General features: G+C 59.2%; 1 protein-coding gene across 3 annotated transcripts in view; it reads left to right on the plus strand.

Moving 5' to 3' along the window:
- Positions 1–390: 390 nt before the first annotated feature.
- The window catches only part of LOC144936804 (RAB11-binding protein RELCH homolog), a 28909-nt gene continuing 6053 nt past the window's right edge, over positions 391–23246 (plus strand). The window contains exons 1-28 of one of the 3 annotated variants that reach the window (XM_078863961.1): positions 391–1057; positions 2167–2256; positions 4752–4826; positions 5515–5570; positions 5929–6042; positions 6285–6443; positions 6723–6817; positions 6937–7045; positions 8545–8744; positions 9384–9459; positions 10093–10188; positions 11896–12008; positions 12833–12923; positions 13239–13310; positions 13635–13775; positions 14070–14234; positions 14521–14668; positions 15300–15456; positions 16673–16845; positions 17273–17358; positions 18556–18662; positions 19025–19124; positions 19546–19628; positions 19862–19925; positions 20328–20466; positions 22090–22206; positions 22623–22711; positions 23080–23147. In XM_078863961.1, the coding sequence (XP_078720087.1) occupies positions 457–1057; positions 2167–2256; positions 4752–4826; positions 5515–5570; positions 5929–6042; positions 6285–6443; positions 6723–6817; positions 6937–7045; positions 8545–8744; positions 9384–9459; positions 10093–10188; positions 11896–12008; positions 12833–12923; positions 13239–13310; positions 13635–13775; positions 14070–14234; positions 14521–14668; positions 15300–15456; positions 16673–16845; positions 17273–17358; positions 18556–18662; positions 19025–19124; positions 19546–19628; positions 19862–19925; positions 20328–20466; positions 22090–22206; positions 22623–22711; positions 23080–23147 (3584 nt within the window). In that variant the 5' untranslated portion in view covers positions 391–456. The remainder of the gene's footprint in view (positions 1058–2166; positions 2257–4751; positions 4827–5514; positions 5571–5928; positions 6043–6284; positions 6444–6722; positions 6818–6936; positions 7046–8544; positions 8745–9383; positions 9460–10092; positions 10189–11895; positions 12009–12832; positions 12924–13238; positions 13311–13634; positions 13776–14069; positions 14235–14520; positions 14669–15299; positions 15457–16672; positions 16846–17272; positions 17359–18555; positions 18663–19024; positions 19125–19545; positions 19629–19861; positions 19926–20327; positions 20467–22089; positions 22207–22622; positions 22712–23079; positions 23148–23246) is intronic. The other 2 variants (XM_078863962.1, XM_078863963.1) reach the window with 2 other exon arrangements.

The raw sequence follows: 23246 nt of genomic DNA on the forward strand, positions 1-23246 counted from the left end.
CACTCCCCCCTCCCTAGGCCCCCACCCACTCTCCCCTCCCCCCTCCCCATGCCCTGGGCCCCCCACCCACTCCCCCCTCCCCACGCCCCAGGACCCCCCCCCCCACCCACTCAGCAGCGGGTCCCGTTATCTGCTGACTGGCCACGATTCGATTTCTCCGTTACGTAATAAAAAAATCGATTCACGCGCTGACGATTCTCACGCCGCGCGATTATAATCGCCGAGGGCGGCTGAACGGCTCCCTCCGTCCCCCTCTCCTCTCTCGCACTGCCCATGGATGGAGCCGTCGCAACTCTCCGTCAGCCCCGCCACCACCCACCGCGCCCCATCGCAGCCACCGGGAAACATTGAAAAGGAGTCGACTCCAGAAATCGTTCGAGGAATCGAGCGGCGGCCGAAATCGATCGTCCTTGAGGGAATCGCCCCGTCGCCTGCGGCTCCGCTGGTCGCGGCGCCATGGCCACCACCACCAGCACCACCAGCAGCAGCAGCATCAACCCCTTCCTCAGCGACTCGGACGACTCGGACGACGACTCAGACGGCGGTGGAGGAAGAGGAGGAGGCGGCGGCGGAGCGGGGTCCAGGATCCCTCGAGCCCCCGCCTCGGACCCCGCGCAGCAGCCGAGCCCCGCGTCCCGCGTCAAGAGGCGGCCACCCCCGTCTCCTGCTTCGCCCATCTCCCCTCAGCAGCAGCAGCAGCAGCCTCGGTCGCCTCCTCCACCGTCCGCCTCCTCCTCCTACTCGGGCTCCTGCCCCGCCGCCGCCGCCCCCTGGCACTGCGACCCTGCCGAGCCGCCGGGCCACGGCGGCCTCCTCCCCGCGCCGCGCGTCTCGCTGGACTTGCTCGCCGAGCGGCTCCTGCAGGAGCAGCTGCTGCTCACCGCGCTCGAGCTGCACACCGAGATGGCGGAGAGCGGACGAGAGCTGCCGCGGCTGCGCGACTTCTTCTCCAACCCGGGCAACTTCGAGCGCACTCCCGCGGGGCCCCCCGCCACCGCTTTCGCGAGGGACGCGGGCGGCCTACTGCCAGCAGCAGCAGCAGCACCGGGGGTGCTCAGTGAGTGAGGGGGGTGGTGGTGGTGGTGGTGGGCCTGTTGGTTGTGTGCGTGTTGGCCCTCGTTGGCACTTGCCCCGACGGCCTGTCGAGGCTATAGAGGTGAGGGAGGAGGATTCTTTGTCTGTGCGTGTTGTGGGGAGCGGTGGCGGTGCGGTGAGCGCACTGCGCCGCGACCTGCTGAGCCGATATCGGAGTTCGATTCCCGTTGACGGCGAATCTCTGAACCGATTTAGGGGTGCGTAAACGTCAGCGTTGGGGAGACAAAGGCGGCCGGGTGTGGTGTTGCCCACCCACCCCCTCGTGTGCCGTTCCGGCCTTCATAGGTGCTGCTCGCTAACAGCACTTGCCCCTACAGTATGTTAGAGGCTACCCGGGGGGGGGGGGGGATATCTGTCTTTGTCGCAGCCCGTGATGCCGGGTGATGCCGTGATTAAATCCGCGTGTTCGTCTGCCCGCTGTGTAAATTAATTTCGCCGCCTCTGAATGGATTGTAAACCCAGGCCAGAAGGCAATTTTCATGCTGGGCCCGTAGCTCACAAATCACGTTAGCGTGGGGTCACGCGCACGCGCGCGAGCTGCAATCGCAGACATTCGCCCCATCTGTGCCCTCGTGATTTGATTACTTGGCCTCGACTCACTACCTTGGTTCCACGATTGCAGTGATCGTGACGGAGCTGCTGCGGGTGACGGTGGTCGCGACGATGCCGATGGTGATGTTTTACGGCGAAACACGCACGGCGATTTTGGTGGTGACGGTAAAAGCGATGGATCGGGTCGTGATGATGACGACGACGATAGCAGCATGTGATTTCAGATGCCTTGAGATTCCCGTGTGATCACGGTGGCAGTGACGGGGATAACGGCGATGGTGACGGCGATGGATGGCAAGTGCTTCTGGGCAGGCTGCTACTTGTCGTGACAGCATCGCACCGTTACGTTGAGCACTGTTGGCTACGTACGGCGCGAAGGAAGTTCAACATACGTACATACATCGGTACCGACGATCGGTCGGCGTTTGAGGGAGTGGGTCGTCCATCGCTGACCGCGAGGAATCGCTGATGTTGCTCCACCCTCTGCCCCCCCCACCTCACCGTGACCCCGGCGGACAGACCGGGCCGGCAGCGCCAGCACGCTGGACTCGCTGGATTTCACTCGCTACTCGGACGACGGAGGCCGCGAGACAGAGGAGCGCGTGGCCGGTGAGCGCCGGCGCGCCGTCGTCGCGCTGTGCTTCTGCACTCCCACGCCCCCCGCGCTGTCGACGCTGACCAGGGTGCTGAATTTCGAATTGTAATTTAGAATTATATATTTATATTTAATTAATAATTTTACTTGTCTGTCCAGGAAAGCTGAGTCGTTTTCAGGAGGATCCTTGTGCTGCATTGAGATTTTATCTTCAGACGTTTTCAATGAATGATGAGTTGTGTTTATTAAACAAGTGAGAGAAAACCTACGCGTGCGAGCGAACAACACTATCCCCGTACAGATGGAAACAGATGGATATTAGTCCCCTAGCTGTACTGCCTTCTCCTGGCGAGCCAGGGCACAGCTCCTGCTCGACGCCCACCCACGGGTAGAAGGGAGTTTCACAGCATCAGTGCGGTGATCCACCAATCCCTGGCTGCTGCTGCCTCCACTGTGCTGGATCAGAGCCAGCCGCCATGTGCAGCGTGGCGGGCGGGGGGGTGCATCATCCAGCAGTGGATTGACACAAGGGCTGTACACGTACAGAGAGTGCGTGTACACGGCTATACAGCTGCTTATACAGAATGTGAATATTTATTCATACTGGAGTCATCCGATGAGCAATAAGGCTCTTTTTCCCAGATGTCCAGATGGAGCGGGTCAGAACGTTACCGCAAGAAGCACACGATAGGAGTGCAAAGTATAGGAAAGGTAACAAATCGCTTAAAGATATACAAATAAGTACGTTCGTGTAGAGAGACAGAAGCGTAGGGGAGATGCGCGAGCGCGGTGGTGGAGGCACTGCGGTGACGCAGAGCGAGCGGTCCGTGGGCGCTCGCGGTGAGACGGCGGCTCGCGGACGAGACTGGCGAGGGAGTGGCAGCCAGAGGAGGGAGCGGCGGACGTCATCCTGGGCCGGAGCGACGCGCTCATCGGCTCGCGTGCGGGAGCGAGAGTTGTGTTCGACGACTCGAGGGGGGGCGGGGGGGAGACCCATGTAGCTGACGATGACTTATTCCCCCCCCGTCACCTTGAGTCGCCCTTCCCCACAGCTTTTGAATTTACCCAGCACGCATCACTGCGTGTGCACCCGTGTGTGCGCTCGTGTGTGCGTGTGTTCACTGCGCCACGAGCCCGGCCAACGTCAGTGGCGAGCGATATCGGAACCTGTCCTAGGCCTTCACAAGGTCGACTCGGCCTTAAACGAGTACCTGGAGCGGTGCGTAAGCCAAAGCACCGGTGGTCCCGGCCACACCACCCGCTCGTACGTCACACCGACCTTAATAGGTGCTCGGTGAGAGCACTTGCCCCAGCAGCCTACACGGGGGATCTTTCCCTTTGCTCACGCGCCAACAATCTGCGTCCCGTCGCCTCGCCCGCTCTGGGCTTGGCAGCTGACGTTGGCCGCGCCCCCTGCGTTGATTGGTTAAATGTGCTGGGAATCATGGCACCGCCACCACTGCCGCCACCACTGTCACTACCACGACCACCGCCGCCATCACCACAACCGCCGCCACTGTCGCCGCCGCCACCACCACCCTCACCACCACCACCGAACCGTTGACAGTGGCAGCCTTGGGTCGCTCCTAAAATTGCTTGAATCCCAGCTTAGCTGTCGTGCAACGGACGTCCCCGTGTGTCACGGCGTGGGTGACAGGGAGGGTGCCGCCCTCCACTGCGTGTGGAGCAGAGGTCACTTCAAGAGAGCTCGCAAGTAGCTCTCTGATGTCCGATTCCACGGGCCACTTTCCCCTGCCGTGCCAAAGATCCGAGTGGATTCTTAATCTCGTAACGCGACGCCGATAGCGCGGTCGGGATAGAATTGTGGAACATTTTTAATGAAATAAATCGCTTGCTCGATTGTTTTTGTGGAGGTGAGGTGTGTGCTGGGTTGACGTTCGAGCCCTTGGTGGTGAGCGCTCTGTGGCACGAGGCTGTGTGAGGCGGTGTGACGCGTGAGGCGGAGTGACGCGGTGTGACGCGGTGTGAGGTGGCGCTGCACTCTCTGTGCCCGCACCCGGAGCTCGGGTTTTGGTTTTATTTTCTCACTCTCCTTTTTTCTTTCTCCTTTTTCTCTCCTTGTTATCCCATGTCCTCCTCTGAATCTCCTCCTCCTCCTCTTTTTCATAACCCCCTTCTGCCGCCTCCCTCTTCCCTCATCGCCGTTGCCATCATGCACCCCTCCCTTGTCTCCCGCTCACCTCCGCATCTCCGTGTACTCCATTGTCCGTCGCCCTCCTTTGGTCCCCTCCCATCTTGCATCCTTATCCCTCTGTCCTGCTCTCTCGATCATCTTCCCCCATCGCCTCCCTCTGCCTGCCCCTCCTGTCATGCTCCGTGTTCCCGTCTCTCCGTGTTTCCCTCTCCGTCCCCTCGCTGCCCCTCCACGTTCCCCCCCCTCCGTCCCTGCCCCCCCCCCCCCGTCACGCCTCGACCCCCGACCCCCGACCTGGGCGCCCCGACCCCCCGACCGCGGCCGTTGCGAACCTCCCCCCCCGCGCTCGCCCAGTGTTGGAGTTTGAGCTGCGGAAAGCCCACGAGACGATTCACTCGCTGCGCGCCAACCTCACCGAGCAGGCGGCAGGTGCGACGGCAACGCGGCCGGGCGGCAGCACCACGCCCACAAACACCGGGGGGGGGGTGGGGGGGGCGCGGGGCGGGGGGCGCGGTGGGGGGGGGGTGTTTGGGGCGGGAAAGGGGGATGAGTTCAACGCAGCGGTTGCATTGGGCGGCGACGCAGCTCAGCCGTGATGCGTTCGCCACTTGTTGAGGTTTCGTGGTTCGGAGCCTGCGGGCCGCCCTGCTTAATGCCCGCCAGCGTGGCGTTGATGCTGCCTGCGGCCGCCCGGTTCCCGTTTGTCAGAGAAATAACTCCACCTCACTGAATGCAAACTGCCCCGTTTTGATGAACACGGCCACTGTTGTTGTTATTGCCGAGCCCCGTAAACCCCAAACAAACTCTTCTGCTTGGCGGGCAACGCTGTTAATCGCTGCCCCGCCACCACCCAGACACGTCGGGCGGCTTTTGACCGCTGACCGTCGCGGCGGTCGCGTCGCTCAGGGGTCAAACCGCGGCGACCGTGGTAGTCGTGGCGACCGCGGCAACCGTGGTGGCGGCGCTGCTGCCCGTCGGATTTCCGCAGCCCGCAGCCCGTCCCACTCGCGCCGTCGTTACCCACCACGGGGCGGTACCGTCGCCGTGTGACTGGCGCCCGTGCGAGTGATCGTGCCACGTGGGTTCGTCGTGCCGCCCCTCTGCTGTCGCCCGGCAGATTCGGAGCTCCCCGCGGCGGAACCGGCAAACTACAGCCGGGAGGCGGCGGTGCAGGTGAGCGGCGACGTGCCGTTCACACGGTCACTCTCGCAAAGGTCGTCCAATGTGAACCTTTAAGGAGGAGGCGGGGGTGGGGAGAGAGAGAGCGGTGGAGTCGGGACAACCTCGGCCTATGACTCTCTATCTCAAGGGACTGCTGCAGGGGCCTGGCAACCCTCTCGTATTCGCCACGTGCATTGCGGATCTTGGCATTTTTAGTTTTTTACCGAATTAGAAAAAAAACGGTTCTTGTTATTTTGGTTGCCGACCCCTGGCCTAGCCACTCACGTGGCCCTGTCAGGGTCTTGGTGGTGAGCTGCCTTGACGAGCTGCCCCCTCCCCCCCCGCGCTTTGTCCGCCCCCTGGGGCTCAGGAGCCGATTCGGCCACTGGAGAAGAGGGCGCTCAACTTCCTGGTGAACGAATTTCTGCTGAAGAACAACTGCAAGCTGAGCTCCATCACCTTCTCTGATGAGAACGACGACCAGGTGACGGCCGCATCGTCGTAGTCATCGCCGTTGTCGTCATCGTCGTCGTCATCATCATCAGTCATTGTCATTTTTGCCATCATCATCGTCATGCCACGGTGCTATGATGGAATGATCCGTCCAGCGCTGGTTACCTGTCCCTTGCGGTGCGGTTGGTGTGGTTGGTGCAATGCGCTTGGTGCGGTGCGGTTGGTGCGATGAGCTCCGCTCCGGTCTCACCTCGTCGCGTTCCTCCCCTTCAGGATTTCGACGACTGGGACGACGTGGGGCTCAACGTGTCCAAGCCGGCCGACCTCCTCACGCTCTACCGCGAGTGCGTGGCGCGGCACGGCAGCGCCGGCGCCGCCACCGCAGATGCCAACGTGGGCCCCGCGGAGGAACCCGGCCACACCGACGCCGTGGTGAGGACGCTACGGGGGGTGGGGGGCGGGGGGGGGTGTTGCTGGTGACATCGACGGCACCGGCAAGAGGACCCCAGGGTAGACCGCACGCTGTGGGCGTCCGCTCGGTTGCCTGGTGGCGACGTGTTTTGTTAAAACATTTCCTGTGCTAGCGAAAGCAAGGAGTCTGACGGCAGCAGCGGTCGCCACGCACACCGGGGTCCGTGTGCCCCGGGGTCGGTGACGGTGGTGAGCCGGCCTCGGCGTGCCGCAGCGAGGCCGTTGTGCTGTACCTCCCAGGGTTCCGTGGCGCTCATCAAGGAGCTGCAGGGGAGGATCGGATCCCTGGACCGAGAGAACCAGAGCCTGACGGTGCACATCCGCAAACTCGAGAGGTGAGAGCCGCCACCCGCCATGGACTCCACCCCCCACTGACACTGCCCCCCCCCCCGACTCCACCCCCTCCCCCCCCCCCCATTGTCCGACCGTTGACGTCTGTGCACTTTGACCCCAGGGACCTGGAGGCCTTGCAGAGCCCCCACGAGTGGAGCCCGGCCCCCAGCCCACGAGGGGCTGTGGGGGATCACAGTGGCGGGGAGGCGGTGGACCCCCGTGATGAGCAGGTAATGGGGCGGGGGAGGGGGCAGGGGGCGGGGGGGGGGCAGCATCATTATTAGACCTCATTCTTCATCGTCGCCATCATCGTCGGCAGCCATTCGCTATCAACTGCTGAACAACTGCAGTGTTTTAGCCAATGTCCAGTCATTGCTGCCAGTGAAGCCGTTTCTTCCGAGACAAACCGTGCTCGCGGAAAACGAGTGAAAGTGTTTTTTGTGCGAGCGAGCGAGCCGGCGTAACGAGAAGCCGCTCCGCACTCGCCGAGGGTTGGCGGCTCGGTATCCCACGCGGACGCAAACGACGCGTCCCCACCCTACGTAGGGGGCGCCACGGTGGCTAGGAGATGTTAACTACCTCGCCAGGTATACAGGCGAGACGCCTGCTGTGTATTTGGAGTTTGCATGTTCTCCCCGTGGTCGCGTGGATTTTTCTCCGGGTCCTCCAGTTTTCCCTCCACGTTTAGAATCGACATCACGTGTTCAGAGTATTTGGCTGCTGTAAATTTCCACGTGATGATTATCCACTTCTCATTGAGCTATCATTTGTGGCCAGGTCACTACTGAACAAGAGCTGCATAGCTCAGTGGGCTCTCTCGTTACCCTGAGAGAGCGTTTTGCTTCGACCTTGAGTCACGAGTTCCACTCTGGAATGCCCTCCTCATCGTCGCTTTATCTCTCCAGGTTTTGCGTAGCCTCGCTCAACTCAAGAAATGCGTTACACTCTGAGCTCTCGCAACTCTGAGGGTGCTTGTTCTTGGGGTCGTTTGGTAAAGTCACGTAGATAGGTTCAAAGAAAATAACAAAAAACTACGACGTTTTGATCGCAACACAAGTGGTCGTCATCAGGAAAAGGGTCCTGATGACGACCACTTGTGATGTGATCAAAACTTCGTCGTTTTTTGTTATTTTCTTTGAACCTATCTACGTCACTTTACCGAAAGACCCAAAGAATATTTATTCCTGCAGTCACGAAAGCTGTTTTTGTTGCTGGCCGATTGCGTTTTTTTGATCCTTCGGGGCCTTTGCTGAGCGGCTGCGTCAAAAAAAAAGCCACGTGACCGTTGTCATTTTGTTTCCGTGCATGACTCTTGCGGATGAGACTTCCGGTCTCTCGAGTCCTCGCCCAGTTCAACTCCGTGAACGCCCACGCCACCTCCCCCCACTCCTCCACGTGACCTCCCCCCACTCCCCACGCGACCTCCCCCCAACTCGCCCACGCGACCTCCCCCCAACTCGCCCACGTGACCTCCCCCCACTCCCCACGCCACCTCCCCCTACTCCCCCACGCCACCTCCCCCCACTCCCCCACGCCACCTCCCTCCACTCCTCCACGCGACCTCCCCCCACTCACCACGTGACCTCCCCCCGACTCCCCCACGTGACCCTCTCCCCACTCCCCCACGCCACCTCCCCCCACTCCCCACGTGACCTCCCCCGACTCCCTCACGCGTCGTACGTCGCGGAGACGTCGAGTCGCTGACGGTTTAAAATCGTGGCATTCTCAGCCGCCGACCGAGCGACCGGACACCCGTGCCAAGCTCTCGGGGAGGTCGGAGGTCACGGGCAAGGGGTCGGTGGGCGCGACCTCCTCTCAGACGGTCGCTCCGGTGGCGACGGCGGCGGCGAGCGGGCCGGAGGGAGTGGGGGACCGCGGGAACGGGGGGCCGAGGGTGGACCCCCAAGTCGTCTTCGACAAACCCGACCGGTACGATCGCCCCGGCCGGGGCGGCCGCAGCGCCGGATCTCACGACGCGACGGTCGTCGCGAGCGATTGCTTCCCCGCGATTGCGCAATCGCGGTCCGCGCATCTCTCGTTTAGTCCGTGTCCTGCTGGACTTCCAGTTCGACCGTTCAACTCCAGTCCACTTGGCATGTAAGCCCTACCATGAGCCTTGTAATCATTACAACCTTACAATGTATAATGCTTATAGCTCACGTGCTGTCCGTCACAGAAGAAACTCAATAATGATCTTATACGAACAAAGAAAATGTTGCCTTTTTACGTGTGCATGTGTGTGTGCGTGCGTGTGTGCACACAGTAGGCAGGGGTAGTGTAGCGGTTAGCGTGCTGCGCTATGATCCTGGCGACCTGCGTTCGATTCCCGCTCATGGCCAACACCAGTGACGATTAACTAAATTGGTCCTGGGCCTGCCCGAGGTCGATTTGGCATCAAATGAGTACCTGGTCACTAGGGAGACAAAGGCGGCCGGGCATGGTGCTGGCGACCCACCCCCTTGTGTGCCGTGCCGGCCTTCATAGGTGCTCGCTAACAGCACTTGCCCCTACAGTCTGTTAAAGGCTGTACGGGAATGTTTGTGTGCGTGTGTGTGTGCGTCTTCCCAGGAAGCTGCCCCCCGCGTTCCACCAGGCCCTACTCTCCGTGTGCCGCACGGCGCCCGCCTCCCGGCTCAGCTCCGAGGTGGGTCCCTGTGACGGCCGCCCCGCACAGGCAAGACGCTCGCTGCGGAGTCGCAGCGCCCCCCTCCGCCCCCACCCCGACAGATCGCGGACTCTTGGGATGAATATCCACACGACGCGACGATCACTGCTCTCGCGGGGTTGTGAGAAGGGTGGCAAGCGGGCTGGTGAGCGGTGCGGTGAGGGGGCTGGTGAGTGGTGCGGTGAGGGGGCTGGTGAGTGGTGTGGTGAGGGGGCTGGTGAGTGGTGCGGTAAGGGGGCTGGTGAGTGGTGCGGTGAGGGGGCTGGTGAGTGGAGCGGTGAGGGGGCTGGTGAGTGGTGTGGCAAGGGTGATGGTGGAGCGAGAGTGGTGAGGGGGCTGGTGAGTGGTGTGGTGAGGGGACTGGTGAGTGGTGTGGTGAGGGTGATGGTGAGGGGGGTGGTGAGCGGGGTGGTGAAGGTGGTGGATGTCGCGCTTGCTAGTTAAGACAGTCTCATCGCGGCCATCCTCGCTTTCCTGTGGCATTGCCTTTCGTAGCACCCCTCTCACCCCCACCCCTTCCCCCGTGTGCCCCCCCCCCTCTCACCCCCTCGCCCTCTCACCCCCTCCCCCTCTCCCTCCCACCCCCGTGTGCCCACACCCCCCCTCCTGCAGGTGTCTCAGATCCCCGGGACGGAGCGGGGGGCCCTGCTGATGCTGAGTCGCTGCCTCCCACACATCGTGCCCAACGTGCTGCTCGCCAAGCGCGAGGTGAGCACCTCCCCTTCATCCTCATCCTGTCTCCCCCTCCTCCCCTTCATCCTCGCCCTCCTCATCCTGTCTCCCCCTCCTCCTCCTTGCCCTCGCTGTGTCACCTTCTGATGTTGTGCAAATTCCAGCATCTTCCAAGAAGATGGTGATCGCAATCACCGTCTCTCATCTTCACCGGCATCATTGTCGACGTCGTCATCGTGAGTTCAAAATACTCCCCTGGTCCCCCCACTGGTACCAAGAGGGCAGGGGGGCGGGGCGTATTGGATCGGTGGGCCCTGGAAAATATGAAGCTGGCGATCGTCATCGCCGTGTTCTTGAAATCTCACGGCCGGTACAACCTCGCAGAGCACGAGCGGATCGCCGTACACCGTGAACAGCTGGCGTTGAGGTCACCAGCCCCCCCCTCCCCCACGCCGTAGTCCCTCCAGTCGGCACGGCCATCAGGAACGCAGCCTCCGTGGTAGCGACGCAACAAACCAAAACTTTAAACAGAGACCGCCGTAAAATAACAAACATGTAAACGGGGTAGACAACGTTTACTCGGAGACGAGGCACCTGGAGTAGGGTGAGGGGGGTGGGCACGGGGGGGGGGGGTGCACCATGCTCGGTATGCCGCCCCCACTGCGGCCGTCTCTCCACAACCACTCCCCCCACACAAAGACAAAGATCCCCCGTACAGCCTTAGCAGACTGTTGGGGCGAGTGCTGTGAGCGAGTAGCAGCGCACCTAATGAAGGCCGGCACGGCACGCGAAGGCGGTGGGTGGCCAGCACCGCGCCCGGCCGCCTCCACACCGCACCGTGTACTCATTTCAGACCGAGTCGACTTAGGGGAGGCCCAGGACCGCTTTAGATAATCGTCAGTCGTGTTGGTGGCCGTGAGCGGGAATCGAACCCGTGTCGCTGGGTTCGTAGTGCAGCGCGTTAACCGCTGCGCCGCCGATCCCCACGCAAAAACACACGCGCACACAGTCACCACCACCGCTACCAGGTGACAAACGTCAAGCAGACCTCCTCATACGTCGTCGTCGTCACCACGGGGTGGCAGCAGCAGCAGCAGCAAGGGCCTGGGTCCGATTCCTGACCCGGACGCCCCTCTGCGTGCAGTTTGTTTCTCCCCCTGTTCCTCCGGGTTCTCCGGCTTCCTGCCGCAGCGTAAAAAAAACGATGCACGGTGTAATGGAATGGAACTGAAGACCTTCATCCAGCAGTGGATTGACAAACAGATCTCGCGTGTTTATTTTTACTCTGAGGCGACGTTTCCATGTGAGCCGGGCGGCTTCGGGATCAGAGGTCGTGGAGCCGGCACCGCTCAGAGCTTGGGTTCCAATCCGGGTTTTGGTTCCAACCACAGCGATGTTGTCTCATAGACTCACACTGAGAACCATAGACTCACACAGAGCTCATATGCCTACATAGAGACCCATGAACTTGCATAGAGACCCATACATTGATGTAGAGACCCATAGACTCACAGAGAGACCAATGGACTGGCATAGAGACTCATAAACTCACAGAGAGACCCACAGGCTCACACAGACTGAATTGTTAAGAAACTGGGTTTTCAAGTGGAGTGAGTTGATGTTCTCATCCCGGTCACCAGTGAGTGCACAAAAACACCCGTCACATTGAATTAATATACGTTGTGTCTTGGTCTCTACCCCCTTCCCCTCGCCCCCACTCTCCCTCTCTCCCCCACTGGGCAGGAGCTGATCCCCCTCATCCTCTGCAGCGCGTTCCTCCACCCTGACCACAAGGAGCGCGATCGCCTCCTCCACATCCTCTTCAACCTCATCAAGAGGCCCGACGAGCAGCAGAGGTGGGGGGGGTCCCACGATCACTGCCCCTCCCCCCCACCCCCGTTCATTGAAAATTAACATGGCACGAGATTATGTGCATCTAGGGCAGGTATTGAAGATGGGACCCGAGTACAAAGGATGACATTAAGTGGTGAAAGAGAGCAGTGTGCTCGTGCAAGGGTGAGCTTGATGATGAAAATGGGGCAAGAAGTCCAACGTACATACAGGCGAGCAGAAAACTTTCAATCAGTTGTGCCACACGGATCAGAAAACCGGAACGGAAACCGAAAAGGGTGCAAATGAGCAGAGAGAAGTGAATAGTTTAACACGTCGGCTTGCGATGGTGGGGGGATCAGACCGGGAGAAGGGAACGCACCGCAGGTTTGGGCCGGACACGCCGGTGGAAGGGGTGACGGACGATGGTCGAGTATAGCGATGGATTGACACCCAGTGGGTGGGAACCCAGCCGAGATGATGGCCACCGAATGAGGTGGAACGATGAAATCGGCTCGTGTGCCGGTGTTAGGTGGCTTTGAAGTTCGTGGTGCGTCTACCGGTCACCTCAGTCAGTCAACCCATGGCACCTGTCCCGGGACCTTCTGCCAGCGAGGCTTCGACACTCCACCTGGCCTCAAAGTGCCTGGCCTGGCACAGGTCCCGTGGTGACATCACCGCCACTTAGTGGCGAATGGCGGCTGTTGTTGTTGAAGATCATCAGAGGTGACGACGGATTGAGGAGGCCTTCATCCAGCAGTGGGTTGATCATGGCCGATGGTGACGATGGTGAATATTTGTTGATTTTCGCTTTGACCCCCTGACCTGTTGTGGGCCTGCTGTCCGCCAGGCGGATGATCCTGACGGGCTGCCTGGCGTTTGCGGTGCACGCCGGCCCCACCAGGGTGGAGTCTGAGCTGCTGCCACAGTGCTGGGAGCAGGCGAGCATCGCACCGTACACTCACCACTCACAAACCACCCTCACACCACACACTCACCACTCACACATCACACACTCACCACTCACAAACCACACACTCACACACCACACACCACACACTCACCACTCACTCACCACACACTCACCACTCACACCACACACCACTCACAAACCACCCACTCACCACTCACACAACACACACGGACTACTCACACACTCACCACTAACACACTGGACACTCACCACTTACAGGCTAAGCGGGGGATCTTTGTATGTTTTGTGTGTGCATGCGTGTGTGTGTTTGCGCGTGTACCAGATTAACCACAAGTACCCGGAGCGGCGTCTGCTGGTGGCGGAGGCGTGCGGCGCGCTGGCCCCCTACCTCCCGGTGAGCACCGCACGGCCCCTCCTCCCCTGCCCCCCATGGTCACATGACCGCGTGCAGCCAATTGCCCGGCGAGCGGTACCCGTCCTTCCGCGGGAATCGTTCATCGCGTGGAGTCGTCAACGTCTCCCGAGCGATACTCTCGAGGTTGAGAGCGTTCATGCGCTGTCTGCATACGTCCGCCTGTAGCGGAGGCTCACGATAACTCTGATCCAATATAAGTTATTTATAAAGTTCAGTAGCTATTCGGGAACGACCCTATCGAGTTTTAATGATGATGGTTAACGCTATGCCCCCCCCCACCCCCCCCCCCCCGTGTGTGTGTAGCGAGTTATCCGCAGCTCGCTGGTGCTGTCCATGCTGCAGCAGATGCTGATGGACGACAAGACGGACGTGGTGCGGGAGGCGGTGATCAAGAGCCTCGGCGTGCTCATGGGCTACATGGACGACCCCGACAAGTACCCACAGGTCCCCCAGCCCGTCAGTCCCGTCTGTGTCTGACCCGTCCATCCGTCTGCGTGTCTGTGCGTCCATGTGTTGTTTATCCATCCGTCTGTCTGGGTATCTGCCCATCCGTCTGTGTGTCTGTTCGTCCATCCCTCTGTGCGTCCGTAATGTGGAGGAACGGTAACTCTCATGAAGATGATCCAGTGGTCGTGACCTCAACCGCGCCGTCAATCATCCGCCTCGTCCCCTCCCCCCTTTCCCCCCTCCTCCCCCCTCCTCCCTCCTGCTCCCCTCCCCGGTGGCGCCGATCTCCAGGGCTTCGAGCTGCTGATGATGGCGCTGGGCGACCCGGCGGAGCGCGTGGTGTCCGCCACGCACCAGGTCTTCCTGCCGGCGTTCGCGGCGTGGGCCATGGAGCTGGGAGAGCTGGAGCCGCACCTCCTCCACACGCTGCTCAGCCGGATCGAGACGCTGGTGAGGGTGCGTTGGGCCCCGCCCCCCACCTCCTCACCCAGCCCCCCACACCCCCCACCCAGCCCCCCACACCCCCGCCCCCCTCTAAAATTCACTGCCCCCACATACGACGATGCATCTAATCCCTCCCTCACCTCTCCTCCCCTCTCCTCCCCTCTCCTCCCCTCTCCTCCCTTCCCTCCCTCCCAAATCACGATTGAATCTTGTAACCTTAAGAAACGTCTCGGTCAATCACACGTCGACCCCTAACCCCGTGCTTCCGGTGACCCTTGACCCCTGACCCCCGATGCAGGAGGCCGAGTACGGTCTGGACGAGCGGCGCCTGCACCTCTACCTCACGGCGCTGCAGTCGCTCATCCCGCCGCTCTTCGCCCACGCGCTCGTCCACTCGCCCTTCGCCGAGACGGCGAGACAGGGCCCCGCCACCTCGCCCATTGAGGGTAACCAGCCGTGGGGGGGTGGGGCGGGTGGGGGGGGGGAGGCGGGCGTGGGGGGGGGGCGGGCGGGGGGGGTAGCTGCCGGTTCTGGCAGCAATGAGGAACGGACTTGGGGTTCGTGCTGTGACGCGTCCAGGCTGACGCGACTCTGCGTGTGCTTGTCTGGTTCTCTGTGTGTCTCGAACCTGGCGACCCAAGTTAAATTCCCACTCACGTACAACACCAGTAGTGAAAATCTGAACTGGTCCTAGGCCTCGCCTAGGTCGCCTCAGGCTTAAATGAGTGCTGTACCTGGTACGGTGTGCAAACATCACCACTGGGGGTACAAAGGAAGCCGGGCGTGGTTTCCGGCCATTTTGCTCTGATAGGTGCTCGCAAACAGCACTTGCCCCAACAGCCCGTGTAGGCTCCACAGGCTTAAATGAGTACCTGAAGCATCGGAGAGACAAAGGCGGCCGGGCGTAATGTTGGCCACCCACCCCCTTGTGTGCCTTGCTGGCCTTCATAGGTGCTACTCGCTAATAGCACTATGAGGGATCTTTGTCTGTGTGCGTCTGTGTCTGTGTGCGTCTGTGTCTGTGTGCGTCTGTGTTTGTGTGTGTCTGTGTTGTTCTGGGCGCATCGCGGGGGGCAGTGACGCGCTTCCCGCGCCCGGCGTCGCTGCTGCAGGATGTGGCGACGCTGGTGGGGAGCCGCGAGCTGCTGGCGTCGCTGCTGTGCCACTACGAGCAGCAGCTGCAGCAAGGTGGCACCACGGGCTGGGCCAGCCTGCTCTGGGTGGTCAACCAGCTGTGAGCGTCCACTCCACGTTACCACAGCACGCACACAGCCAGCGCCGTCACTTCCCCGACAATAACCCTCTCCTAACCATTACAGCATCACTTGCCACCAACGCTCACCAGCCGTGAGTGTGCATCACTGCATTACAACAACAACAACAACCGCCATTCGCCGCTAAGTGGCGGTGACGTCACCACGACGCTTGTGCCAGGCTATGTGCACATTGAGGCCACGTGAAGTGTCGAACGCCCGCTGACAGGAGGTCACGGGGCAGACCCAGGTGCCACGGGCCGACTGACTGAGATGACCGAGATGAGTGGCTGATGCACCACTTGTGCCCCCTACTGTGTCAACTTGCCGTGCTTTAGCCATCCGGCGCTCTGCTCGTTGTTGTGAGCGTCGCTCCTCCGCCCTCCGTTGTTGTTGGAGGGCGACTGCCTCCTGCCCAGTAGCATCCTTCACGAGCCTCCTCCACAGAGGCCGATCTTGACACTGCTGGTACCAGTCATTGGCAAGTCCACTCAGCTCCACATCCTCTTGTACCACATCACTCCATCTTTTCTCCGGCCCATGCCACGCCAGTTTAGCCCCCTCGATCCGTCCGAACAAAAGCTGTTTAGGCATGTGGTGGCTGGGCTACATGACCCAGCCAACGCATCCTTGCCTGCTGGAGGAGCTCACCGATGGGACTTTGTCCAGATCTTTCAAGGATTTGTGAGCTCACACAATCCAGCCTGGTTAAACCCAGGATGGATTGTAGGCAGGCCAGCCTAAATGTTTGAAACCAGCGAAGATGTTCCATTAGGGGGGTCCACGTTTCGCAAGTGTAGAGAAGGGAGGGAATGACCGTGGCCGAGAAGACCTGAAGCTTCGTGCGGAGCGACAGACCAGGTAGCTTCCACACAGCGTCACGCAACTGATGAAAAGATAATGCCGCTCGACTATTCGGAGTGAGACCTCTGCTGTTAAACCAGAGCCGGTCATGAGCACACTGCCCAGGTATAGGAAACTCTCCACTCTCTCCACAACTGCCTCATCACCAATTGGGAGTTGTGGGGGTGGAGCGTCCGATGGTACAAAATACCCAGGCAGGTGCTTAGTTTTGCATTACAGCATCATTCGCCACCAATGCTATCCAACCGTGAGTGTCTCTTATCACCGCACAACACTTTAAGATACCGCTGTGTAGCTTTTCGCCGACCGCCCTGATCTTGTCCGTTGGCGCAGGCTGCCGCGGCTCATCACCATGATGGGAAAGATCTCGGTGACGTCGGCCGTGAGCGTGCACGAGTTCTCGCGCTTCTTCTGGCGCCTGTGCCGCACGTTCGGCCGCACGTTCACCAACACCAAGGTGAAGCCGCAGTTCCAGGAGCTGCTGCGCCTCTCCGAGGAGCACGTGGGTATGGACGCTTGCACACTCGCCAGGTGCATTGTGGGTAAAGGCGGCTCCTCACCAGGTGCATTATGGGTACGGACGCTCGCTGTCCAGGTGCATTGTGGGTACAGACAATCGCTCGCCACGTGCATTGTGGGTAGACGGTCTGCCCTTCAGGTGTGATGTGGGTTCTAACTCTCGCTTGCCAGGTGCATTGTGGGTAAAGAGGCTCATTCGCCAGATGCATTGTGGGTACTGACGGTCGCTCATACGCGGCAGTGTATGTGTGTGCAGCGTTGCAATTCATGATGCGGACGGGGTGGTGCAGTGATTGTCTGTGGCGGCCTTCATCCAGCAGTGGATTGTTCATTGCTGATGACGATGCTGCTCACGATGATGACGACGATGATGAAGTCCTCATTGGGCTTCGTGGTCTCTGCGTTTGTCTTCAGAGTCGTTCCCCAACATGGAGGACCCCATCCTCACCAAGGCTACGGTGCCCATCTACGCCACGGGAGTCCTCACCTGCTACAACCAGGTTGGGGTGCGGTCGGGTCACCAGTCGGGGTCACCAGTCGGGGTCGGGTCACCAGTCGGGGTCACCAGTCGGGGTCAGGTCACCCAGTCGGGGTCGGGTCACCTGTCGGGGGTTGGGTCGTTAGTCAGGGTCGCTAGTCGGGGTCGGGTCACTAGTTGGGGTAAGGTCAAGGGTGGGTCACAGTCGTAATCAGCCCATGGTCAGGGTGGTGTTTGGGGTCGAGTTGTGGGTTAGGGGTTATCTGTTTTTACATATCTTACCGATAAAAGTAATTTTTGTTTGTCTGCACGGGTACCACGTCACGTTTTTAACCGACAAACTGTGGGGTTCACGTATCGAAAAAGTACACGGATACCACGCCGTATGCCCCAGGACAAAAAAGCGCTGTTCGTGTTTCACATCTGTCAACTTTAAAGGAGTTAAATGAACAACGTATTCCCTTTTATAAGCACAGGGTGGCGCTAGAGCACGCATCTGCGCATGCGCGAGAAAGCCAGCTCCATGGTGGTTGTCCTAGCAACGCACACGATCGGTGGGGGGAATTCTCATTCGCGTTAAAAATGCAAAAACAAAACACAACGCTGAGGTAAATTCTTCACAGTGTGATGTCCTCTTCTCCCCAATATGTGCACTTACTACTATAGGGTCGGTAGATACTACTATTATCGTCCTTAGAAAATATTATTGTCGAGCGGGCGGGGGGGGTGTAGCAGCCCAGCCCCAGCCTGCAAAGGTGCCACCTCGGCCGGCTGGGCAATCTAGGCGAGGCCGGGGACTCTGCACGGGACTAGGCCTCACCACTCCACTCAGTGAAGATGGTATTATTATAGAGTCGATATATACTATTATAGAGTCGGTATATATGACTGTAGAGTAGGTAGTAAAATATTTTTTGAGGGGGGTGAGGTCGACAATATTTGGAAACCTTTTAGATCAACTATTTACCCCCCACTTTCTATAACTTTTTGTTGTGTTTTTAAGAGAAGTTTTGAAATATATTTTTCGCCCGGGCAACGTTGGGTACTTCCCGCGAGTAGACTCTGATCACTCACAACATCGCCTTGTCCAGTAAGTAGCTTTTATTGCTCGCCAGTGGATTAAGCTGATGGAAAAGTTAATCGTGAAATTTTGTAGAGATGTGATACAAAACAAACTCCCTGTTTCTCCCTTCCCCTCGTCTCCCGTCTCTGCGGACAGGAAGAAGACCGCAAGCTGCTGACGGGTTTCCTGCAGGACGTGCTCACCACGTTGTCACTCACCTCCTCCCCGCTCGACAGCCTCAAAGCAGCATTCCTCGAGCTGGGGTGAGTGAGTGGGCAGGCTCGTGAGTGGGTGAGTGAGTGAGTGAGTGGGCGGGCTAGTGAGTGGGTGAGTGAGTGGGTGGGCTAGTAGGTGAGTGGGTGGTTAGGTGAGCTAACGCTCACCGCCGGGTGAGCGATTCGCATGACAGACGACAGAGAAGGCAGGACCTGGACCTTCCAGCAGAGCCCCAATCATGAACCTCAACATTGACCCTAACCCTTGACATTAGGGCCTTATTTAAAAAGCTTAACAGTTGGGCAGCTTTTAGCTCCACCTCTGCCCTTATCCTAACCCCAACTCGAACCCTGAGCCTAACCCTGCCCCGTGACCCCTGCCCCTGTGACCCCTGCCTGCGACCCCGCAGGGCGAACCCCGTATATCACGAGTCTCTACTCACGGTGCTGTGGTACGGCGTGGTGCACACCTCGGCACACGTGCGCCGCACCTCCGCCAGCATGTTCGAGGTGACCACGCGCACTCGTGGACACACGCAGGCAGATGCGCGCAAACAAAAAAAACAAAGACAAAGATCCCATGTATAGCCTTAACAAACAGTTGGGGAAAGTGCTGTTAGCAAGCACCTATGAAGGCCGACACGGCACACGAGGGGGTGGGTGGCCAGCACCACCCCCGGCCGCCTTTGTCTCCCTACACACACGGAGACACAGAGACACACCCGGTTTACGAGCCTTCATAGGTGCTCGCGAACAGCACTTGCCCCGACAGCTTGCATGGGCTACATGGGGGATCTTTGTCTTATGTGTTGGGGAAGATGTGGGTTGTTGGTATCGCAGTGGTTTGTATACCGTGCCACCACCTCAGCAAGCCAGGTTCAATTCCGAGTCTTTGTCTCTCTGTGTGTGTGTGGCCGCACGTGGCGCCCAGCTGCTGGTGAAGGGAGTGAACGAAACGCTCGTGGCCCAGCGAGTGGTGCCGGCGCTCATCACGCTTGCCAGCGACCCCGAGATGTGAGTCCGCGCCGGCGCCCCCCGCACGCCGCGGGAGTGGCCGGCACAGTCCCTGCGGTGCCGTAATGGCCGTGTCCCGGTCATCCTTCCCCACCCCCTGCCCCGTGATTGTGTCTTCGGTTCGAATCGCACGCACCGCGTTAGGTTGCCGCGCCGTGAGCGACACGCGGCCACAGTGGCGACGCCGAATCACCAGACTTGACCCTCCCTGTTGTTGTGCTTGCCGGGCGCAGCTCGGTGCGAATCGCCACGGTCCCGGCGTTCGGCACCATCATGGAGTCGGTGACGCAGAAGGAGGTGAGCCGGTTTGCTCCTACACTTTGCCTTCAGTACGAGTTGCATCTCTGGCTCTTCATGAGTTTTGTTTCATACGTGTGTGTGTCTGCGTGTCTGCGTGCGTAAGTGTGGGGTGGCCGTGACGCAGCGGTTAGCACGCAACCTCAATCAATCAATGTTTGATTGAACCCGAGTTCTATTCTTGCTCACGGCCAACACCGGTGATGTTTATCTGAACCGGTCCAGGGCCTGGTGCAGTGCGTACAAACATCGCCACTAGGGAGACGAAGGCGGCCGGGCGTGGTGCTGTCCACCAACCCCCCTCGTGTGCCATGGCCGGCCTTCATAGCTGCTCGCTAACAGCACTTGCCCCAACAGTCTGATGAAGGCTATACGGGGGATCTTTGTCTTTGTGTGAGCCAGCTGCTGGAGCGGGTCAAGATGCAGCTGTCGTCGTTCCTGGAGGACGCGCAGTACCGCGACGCGCACGCGCTGCACACCGAGATCGTGCACTCGTTCGGCCGCGTCGGCCCCAACGCCGAGCCCAAGTTCCGCGACGAGTGTGAGTACCGGCGATCACGCGGCACGTACACACACACAGCACATTACTGGTTCTCGATGATCGACTACTGATTCTCGCTGATCGACTACTGATTCTCGATGATCGATTCCTGATTCTCAATGATCGATTACTAATTCTCGCTGATCGATTCCTGATTCTCGCTGATCGATTACTGATTCTCGCTGATCGATTATGTGTAATGATGTCAGGTCTCACATCCAGATCTCACCGCAGGATTTTTCCAGCCTATAGCTTGGACAACATTTGATGCACACTCGATATCGGTGTATGACTCGGGTCTCCACTTATCTTCTCACACGTCTTGGCTTATCACAGTATTATATGATAATTCCTTCGCACGCCTCTTAGCTCATCACAACTCTTAGCTTAGTACAGTACAACTTCTCGAAGTCCTTGAGTCTGCAATTGACTCAAGATATAATGACAAACGTGAAATAAAACGTTCAGCCATACTTAGTCTGCCTTAGCATGAACTCACTCTGTTGCCAGTCACCAGGGCAAATCCCAGAATCTGCCAATGCAGGACTGACTAATATGATCTTTGTATACTGTTATATAGGAATTCCTATCTTGTGTAATTAATAAAAATCCCAAAGCTCCTTCCTCCCACCTTTGCACCGGTGGTGCATCCACCAGGTCGGCCTCGGTTCATCCCTGGTTCTGGCCCCGCAGATATCCTGGCACCTGATGTCATAACCCATATCATACTCCCTCCCTCCGAAGGTCATCCCAAGATTTGTGTGAACACAGACCCACTTGATTGGCCCTAGATGTGGCGTGTGTGTCTGTTGCCACGTGTTCATTATGAAACAGCCTTCCCCTCCCTATCATAACTCCCTCCGTCTGGGTGTTTTCATCATGCCCATCTCATTAGGTCTCTTGTGTTCTGTTTCCCTGCTTCCCATTCTGGTGCTGTTTGGCTTTGTCATCTGGGGTTTCCGACTTTCGGCATGCAGGGAACGCATATGTATGTCGACCAGGAACTGTGACATTCAAAAGAGGCAATATCACTCTTAATATTCATTTTTGGAAAAGGCATATATATATACAACACACCGATGATGGCCAGCACGGCACACGAGGGGGTGGGTGGCCAACACCACGTCCGGTGGTGATGTTTACACGCCACACCAGATACTCATTTGATGCTGATTCGACCTAAGGAAGGCCCATGACCAGTTCAGATAATCGTCACTGGTGTCGGTGGTCGTGAGCGAGACTCAAACTAGGTTCGCCGGGTTCGTAGCGCAGCGTAGCGCTAACCGCTACACGAACCACGTGGCACACACCACGCAAAGCGCCTCGTCCACACGCCACATTTGGCTCGCACAGCACACGGACCACACGGTCCACAAGCTCCCGGCCACTTGATTTCGATTTCGGACCATGGGCAACATCAGTGGCAAGAGATATCTGAACAGATCCTGGGCCTCTGCCCGGTCAACCGAGCTTTTGAATGAGCGCCTGGTGCGGCGTGCACACATCAGCGGCGGGGCAGTCGGCCGGGCGTGGGTGCCGGCTGAGGTGCTCGCCCCGCGGCCCTTGTCCCGACGGCCTGTACGGTTACGCTGGGGGCCTTTGTCTTTGTGTCTCCTTGGGCAGTCGTGATCCCGCACCTGCACAAGCTCGCGGCCGCCAACAATCACCAGCACAACGAGGGCAAGCGCATGGGCATGGCGCTGCGGCTCTTCGAGGCGTACTCCGCCCTTTCCTGCTGCTGTATCCTTGTGCCGCGATGTGCTGCCCCCCACCCCACCTTCTGCCAGCTCCAAAAAAATAATCCCTTTTCTTTTGTGGATTCATGGCTTGACTGATGTTGACTGGCAGATGCATCACCTGTTCCAGTTCAAAGACACACTCAGTCACACACTCTGCAGAACAGGAGGAGGAAATACAAACTCCAAGCACAAAGGTGGCAGAGCCGGCAAGGAACCCAGGTCCTTCTTGCTGCGAGGTGCAGGTGTTACCACTGCGCCGTGCTGCTGCCCTGGTGGCTGTGGGTGGCTTGCGTGCATATGCGCGTGTGTGCGTGCGCATGCCCGCGTGTGTGTGCGCGTGCGTGTGTGCGCGTGTGTTTGTGTGTGTGCGTGAGTGGAGCGGCCGCGTGAGCCGTGATCCTTGACAAACGACCGCAGTCATCTCTGACGAGCTCATGACGACGCACTTCCTGCCGGGGTTGCGCTGCCTCCGTTGCGACCTCGAGTTCCTCTCCCCGGAGCACGAGGTACGTGGCGACCCCGCGGGGCAATGGACCCACCGCGCTCTGCTCGGCAAGCTGCTGCTAGCGCCGGCTTAAAGAGTCGTAATTCATTAAGCTAACTGGCAGGGGACGCTGCAGGGGTAATAGAAATTAATTACGCACCCACAGTAATTGCGTGGTAATTCCATCCCTTGATAATTATCAGAAGGAAAAAGCATGGAGGAGCGTTACTAAAGATGCACCTGATTTTGCACGGTTTGCAGAATTGAAATCGTGCTTGAATTAATGAATTGACCAATCAGCTCTTTCACTTAGCCCCTTTGCCAACAGCACTTGCCCCAGCAGTGTGTGTGGCTACGCGGGGGATCTTTGTACTTGTATGCGCACAACAGGTGATCGTGGCGACGATGATTCGCGAGTGGGAGCTGAAGCTGGAGGCGAAGAGCAGCGCGGACGCGAGGTGAGGGCCCCGAACAGCGCGGTCGGTGCAGTGCCGTGCGGATTTACACCGCGTCTTCCTATGGGTGCATCGGTGTTTCCACTGGATTTTATTGTCAGT

The sequence above is a fragment of the Lampetra fluviatilis genome, chromosome 17 (assembly GCF_964198595.1).
Source record: "Lampetra fluviatilis chromosome 17, kcLamFluv1.1, whole genome shotgun sequence".
NCBI lineage: Eukaryota > Metazoa > Chordata > Hyperoartia > Petromyzontiformes > Petromyzontidae > Lampetra > Lampetra fluviatilis.